This window comes from Thrips palmi, unplaced genomic scaffold (assembly GCF_012932325.1).
Source record: "Thrips palmi isolate BJ-2018 unplaced genomic scaffold, TpBJ-2018v1 HiC_scaffold_12, whole genome shotgun sequence".
Lineage (NCBI taxonomy): Eukaryota > Metazoa > Arthropoda > Insecta > Thysanoptera > Thripidae > Thrips > Thrips palmi.
In genome coordinates this window covers 13,464,686-13,471,412 of record NW_023144623.1, presented here as the reverse complement: position 1 = coordinate 13,471,412, position 6,727 = coordinate 13,464,686, and the positions used below count along the sequence as shown (strand labels likewise).

The 6,727-nt window shown below is 37.4% G+C and overlaps 1 protein-coding gene across 1 annotated transcript; it reads left to right on the top strand.

Moving 5' to 3' along the window:
- The first annotated feature begins 97 nt into the window (after positions 1-97).
- On the top strand, positions 98-5,775 carry LOC117639888 (neurocalcin homolog). The gene is made up of 4 exons (XM_034375844.1): positions 98-306; positions 418-536; positions 624-812; positions 897-5,775. Exons 1-4 carry the CDS (start codon positions 237-239, stop codon positions 1,089-1,091), a joined length of 573 nt encoding a protein of 190 aa, XP_034231735.1. The 5' UTR covers positions 98-236; the 3' UTR covers positions 1,092-5,775.
- Positions 5,776-6,727: the final 952 nt, after the last annotated feature.

The window sequence follows — 6,727 nt, the reverse complement described above, 5'->3', positions numbered from 1 at the left end:
TTTTTTTGTATAAGAGGGAAAATTATTTGGACTTAGTGGTTACACTCACAACCAGTTATTGCTAAGTTGTCATTATCTAAGTTGCCGTAAGTTCTTTTGTCTTCTTTTTATAAGACAAGGATTATTTTGTACGAGTTGTTTTCAATTATTCTTTGTAAATAGCTCCTTGTTTGCAGGTCTTACTCCTCAAGAAACATTTCATTAAAGCTTGAGATTCAGGATAAGGAGGCGCTACCATGGGGAAGCAGAACAGTAAACTTAAACCAGAAGTTTTAGAAGATCTCCGACAAAACACAGAATTTTCAGGCAAGTTTCACCAATTGCACAAGTTGTTATATTGAAATCTATCAATCCTCTTGGATGGTTACCCAAATGCTGATTTATAATTACTTTCTCCTTTTTACTTTTTGCTTACAGATGCAGAAATTCAAGAATGGTACAAAGGGTTCCTTAAGGATTGTCCTAGTGGTTACCTCAGTGTGGAAGAGTTCAAGAAAATTTATGGAAACTTTTTTCCCTATGGAGATGCATCTAAAGTAAATATCATTGAGATGAGATGAGAATTATATTACTTTGAGACTAACCAACTTTTGCATTGAATTTCATGTCATGTTCCTCATTAGTTTGCAGAACATGTCTTTCGCACATTTGATGCCAATGGAGATGGTACTATTGATTTCCGAGAATTTTTGTGTGCCCTTTCGGTAACATCACGGGGAAAGCTTGAACAGAAACTAAAATGGGCATTCAGCATGTATGACCTTGATGGAAATGGATATATCTCTCGACAAGAAATGCTTGAAATTGTCACGGTAAGTATTCAGAATGCATATCGCACTCTAATTCTATTTGCCTGAACCCTAACTGAAAATACTCTTTTTTTTTTCGCTCTCCAGGCCATTTATAAAATGGTAGGTTCAGTAATGAAGATGCCTGAAGATGAATCAACACCTGAGAAGCGTACTGATAAAATATTCCGACAAATGGACAAAAACAAAGATGGCAAGTTGTCTTTAGAAGAATTCATTGAAGGAGCCAAGAGTGATCCATCAATTGTGCGGCTTCTTCAGTGTGATCCTCAGGCTCAGTGAGAACACATCTAGTTGCAAATGTTACCCAGATGAATCGAAGCGTCACTCAGATAGGAGTCCAACTGACCAAAGGAACTCTTTTCTCGTTAAAAACAAGGATGAAGTCAATTTTGCCTGCCTGTATGGAGCAACCTATTAAGTGTTAATGTGAGCAAAGCTTTTGAGCGGTCATCATTTGGCTAAAAAGTAATTGATTATTTGTTCTACTAAGGATGAGCAGGCAACCCATTTTACCTGGTTTGACTGATGTCTTTGCTGATGGACGTATGTGAATTCCGGTATAATTCGTAGTTATTTTATGAAAAATTACCTTTTTAACTAAATTATTAAAAACATGACTTGAGTGTCCTCTTCTTGTATAAATATGAATATGTTTTAATTATTAATAACAACAACTAAATCTATACAGTTTTAACTGTTGCTTGGTTTGTATTGTATATAATTCACTCAACTCTGTATTCACTTTCATTAAATCTTTTGCTCTGTATTACTTCAGAATCATATTTCCTTGGTGCAAATGTGCACAGTCAGTGTCTGACCTGAAATGAAACAGAACATGGTAATGTGTATCCTGATATCTTCGATCTCCTGTCATCTACCCAATGTGGATGTGCTATATTGTTGATATCAGTACCTTCTGGCTTGCTCTGCCAAATTTCGTGCTGTGAACGAGTCATAAGAATCAGCAAACCTACTACTGACATTTTTAAAAAACTCTAAATTTGAAAGAATTTATGTGGGCACATCTACAAATTTCTGTGGTATGTCACAGCATTACATGTTCATCTGTTCACATTTTTCGCTTTCGTCACTTTCCACTGTAAAACATTTGCTGTATTTCTCTGGTTTGAATGAATCTGTTGTCAATTTCCCTACTTTAAATCTGGACCTAGATTTTGAAGAATTGCTGAGTTCTCTTATTTTTTGTCTTGTTTTGAATGGCGAATGCTGTTTAGTTCTGTCATATTGTCACCTTGGGCATTGTTACTACATTCATTGAAATCTTATAAGACTAGGTATTCTTGTTAAGACTTGATTATAGCAAGTCCATTTGATCGTAGTTCATTGCATACATATATAATGGTCCTCTTGTAAACAATTAAATTATACACATGTTTGAATTGTCTGTGGCTCACAAATCAATCTGGGAAACTACCGAGTTTCTTGGACAAATTACTGGCATGTGATTTATTCAAACACCTGATTTGAGTAATTAGGTGTTTTGGTTTTGTGTTTTCTTCTCTCAACTTGTTATCTTCCCAGACCCTAAAAAAAGTACATAAATGTGATAAGCAGCCAAGATAGGCTACTGCTAGTGCCCAGAATCCTCCAAACTCTCTCTTGTAACCCAATTTATAGATCCTCTAGTTAGGTTAATTTTGTGTGATCACTAATTATTGTTTATGTCATGAATTTTGCTGCAAACATGTCTCAACTATGCTAGTCGAAACGGTGGATATGTGCTTCTCTGTATGCTGTTCTATTTATTTTAAAGTCCTTTCAATCGCAAATATGTTTGACAGCTTTTGTGTTTTTTGTTTGCTATGGAACCCAACAGTTTGGAAATTATGTTATTCCTGGCTCTTTTGTGTGTCAACTGGTGCTATCAGTATTTTTAAAAGAAGAGTCATTAGTACCAGTGTGATATGTTCATTTATTTTTGAAGTTTTTGAAGTTTTGGGTCGAGAGTTTCATACTAACAAAAATACTCACAAGAATACAACTCTCACTCTCTTTTTCTCTCCATCTCTTTGTGTCGGTGAATGCTATTAGTTAAACTATGAATGAGATAGACCACTCATGTAGAAAAGTAAGAGTAAAGATCCGTATGACAGTACAGTATGTTTTATGCTATGTATATTTCTCTACTGTAGTGGGCTTTTCAAATCATGATTTATTTTGGTTGAAAAGCTCATTTTCATTCTGAAAGTTATTTGTTATGTTATCACCACAGCACACCACACACACACTTTGTGATTTTTCCAATAATACCATTTCCAAAACAGATCTAGAGTTAAAATGTTTCAAACATGACTGTTTTTTTCCTTTCTTTTTTTTTCAACCGATTCTTATTCTTTGTTGTTTTTATGGATAGGCTTGAGTGATCCATTCAGTTCAATATTAGATTGATGGTAATTTATTTATTTTAAATATTCAACAGTATTGGGTTTTCTAAGGGAAAAATTATTGTGATTACAATTGTGTGGCAAGTGTGCCTTTTAGATTTTGTATGTAAGAATTCATGAGTGAGGTGATTGTCAAAATGTCTTTATTTGTGTGAATGTGAGTGTGTGAGTGAATGTGTGTGTACGTGCGCTCGTGTGTGTGCGCTCGTTTGCGCGTACGTACGTGTGATACTTTATGTTTCCTCTAAACTGACATTATTTCTTTGTTAGTTCACTAATTTTGTGCTTTAATCTAACGTACACATTATCTTGACATTTATTTAGTTTTGAAATGAATGGTTGTGAGTGTATCATGTCATGATTTTTCATTTCAGACGTCTTACGCATGATACTATATTAAATGTATTCATCTCTTCTACCCACATGTCATGAGACAAACAATTGGTTCAAAACAAATTTGTGATTGAGTGCCTCCAAAGAATATTCAAATTTTCATCTCCATGTATCATAATAACAGGTGTAAATCGCATGCATCATTCATCTATTTATGAGTTTGTTTCTAAAAATTGTCATTTATGTATGTAAATGAGTGATATCCAGGATCAATCACTTAACGTTTTATTAATGTTTTTCAGTCATCTGTACACATTTTTCATTCAGCATTCTCTTGCATGTTTTGTGCTTGAACTTGCAGTGGTGACCAGCTTACTCACGAGAGGTTGATCATAAAATCAGTATTTAATGGTTTGCTGGTGACATTGATGCATTTTCAGTTGGCGGAAACCATTACTGCAGATCATATCATGTCAAGATGTGGAATTGTTTTTTTCCATTCTGTACAATGGTAATACTTAGTGGAAAGTGCATCAATCAAACTGTGCCTATACATTGTGAAGCTATGTAGTGCCATATTTACTTTCAGTTCATTGGTGTCAGTAAAGTTAACTAAGGGGACTGCTCACCGAAAATATATGTTTGCAGTTTGCAGTCATGCTTATGCTCTTGTATGATTTGTTTATGTGCCTCATTGCTTTTTATAGCATCTAAGTCATACCGGGGCCATAAATAAGTCAACATTTTCAAGTTTGGTATAAAGTTCAAGAAGAAAATTGATTTAGGTAGACTAGTGATGAACTTTTGGTTCAAAGTTCCACCCATTATGCATTGATAAAGCAATGTATATGTGTAGGAGAGCCTAACAAAGAATCATTTATGTGAACAGCCCCCTTATGGCACTTGTTATTGTACTAGAGGTTTTCAGAAAATAGACTAATTGCAGTCATTTTATGCATACTTTAAGGTCTTCCAAAAATTGAGCTAAAAGTTTAGGATTACTCCAAGTAAAAGTGTGCTTCTAATTACCGTTTTTGTACCACCAAAATTGTTTGTGGATAGACCAAGTACATCTTTAAATTATCTCAAAGTCAGCAAACAGGTTCAAATTTATTTATTTACAAAAAAGGACTAGCTATGATTAACAAAATGTTTATGTTTGTTTAGTTGAAATGGATCCAAAATGATTGTAGTTTTCAGCCCAATTAATAATGTAGCTTCTTCATGTATTGTGGAGATACGTTTTCTAGTTATTTGTCTTCATTTCCTCTCATTTCAGTTAGCTCAAAAGCGCTATTTTGCCAATGAAAAATGCTTCATTCTTGTTTTAAAGTTATACGAATGTGGCTTCAGTTGACTCACCTTTCATATCATGCAATCAATGTATTTAAATTGTAGTTCAATTTCTTTCCGCACATTTTAAGGCCTTGCAATATTTGTTGGACTCACATTCTTATTATATTGATAATATATTGATGATTATTGTCTGTTGCCATTTTCTTATAACCCTCACAATGTTGTATTTGTGCTATTCAGTATGCATTTTTTGGTATGTACATAATCTTACTTCGGCCCCCAACCCGTATATCTTCCTTACGTCACGGGAAAAGTGTCATCAAACTGAGCAAACCTTTGCCTTGTGCCTTGTATTATGATTGTATCTGATATGTATCTATGACCTCTTTGTGTCGTCTTTAGTAAGGAAGCCTAGGAGAGCATTGAATGTGAGGATATCTTGCAGACATCTTTCCGTGGTGGAGAACACATTTCTTATACCTATCAAACATCCCTCCATCAACATGGATAGTGGACTTGTTTTAGACTATCTGCCACGCTTATGTGAAGATCACCAAATGGGAACCAAGGATTGTAATACTGCAAAAATGTTTATTAATAAATTTTCTGTTAATATTCAATTTGTGACTGAGAGTAGAATTGTACCATAATCGGTAGCATTCCCCCTCCATAACACCTGTTGTTTAACGGTGTAAACTTATAAATATATTTCAATTTTTCATGCGCCTTTAAATTATTATCTCCAATTGGCTGAATTTAAGTCCAGCGTGCACTGATCATGTATGCTTCACTAACATGGGACTATTGACATTGTTATTGATGTTTTGAAATGTTTTGTCTTTAAAATTGGAGTGGATGTTATTGGACGCTGTTTTCCACAATGAACAGAGTGTACTATTGGTTGTGGAATAAAAAGTCAGTCCAAACAATACGAGTTTACATTATTTATCCTGCCTGGGTGCTACCCAAAAGCTGATCTGAAAAGTCGTGCATATCGACGCACCCTAATGCAGGGCCATGTGCTGCCTGAGGCTGTCCTTGGCTCGGAACTTCTTGGAGCGTGGCTGTTTGAGCCTCGAACAGCGTGGCCGTTTGAGCCTCGAACAGCGTGGCTGTTTGAGCCTGGAACAGCGTGGCTGTTTCAGCCTCGAACAGCGTGGCTGTTTAAGATCACCCACCTGTTTAGGGAGGTTAGGTAAGGTAGTGCAACACAGGCTTGGGAAGCCTGTCCGGGCGAAATAAATTTCACCTTAACATAACCCAACCTAACCTAACCCAACCAAACCCGACCCAACCTAAGCAAAATTTTTTCCGTCCGATGGGGTCAGAATGGCCTTAGCAGGGTTAGGTTAGTGCAACCCAGGCTTGGGAAGCCTGTCCGGGCGAAATAAATTTCGCCTTAACCTAACCTAACCTAACCCAACCTAACCCGACCCAACCTAAGGAAAATTTTTTCCGTCCGATGGGGCCAGAATGGCCTTAGCAGGGCTAGGTTAGGCTAGGTTAGTGCAACCCAGACTTAAATAAATAAACCGAAATAAATTTCGCCTTAACATAACCTAAGGGCCCTGGTGGCAAGTCCCCTGGTGGCAAGCCCCCTGGTGGCAAGCCCCCTGGTGGCAAGCCCCCTGGTGGCAAGCCCCCTGGTGGCAAGGGCCCTGGTGGCAAGCCCCTGGTGGCAAAGGCCCTGGTGGCAAGCCCCCTGGTGGCAAGCCCCCTGGTGGCAAGCCCCCTGGTGGCAAGGGCCCTGGTGGCAAGCCCCCTGGTGCCAAGGGCCCTGGTGGCAAGCCCCCTGGTGCCAAGGGCCCTGGTGGCTGGCGACGAGGATGGTTAGGTTAGGTTAGGTTAGGTTAGGTTAGGGTGGGTTGATCAGAAGTCGGC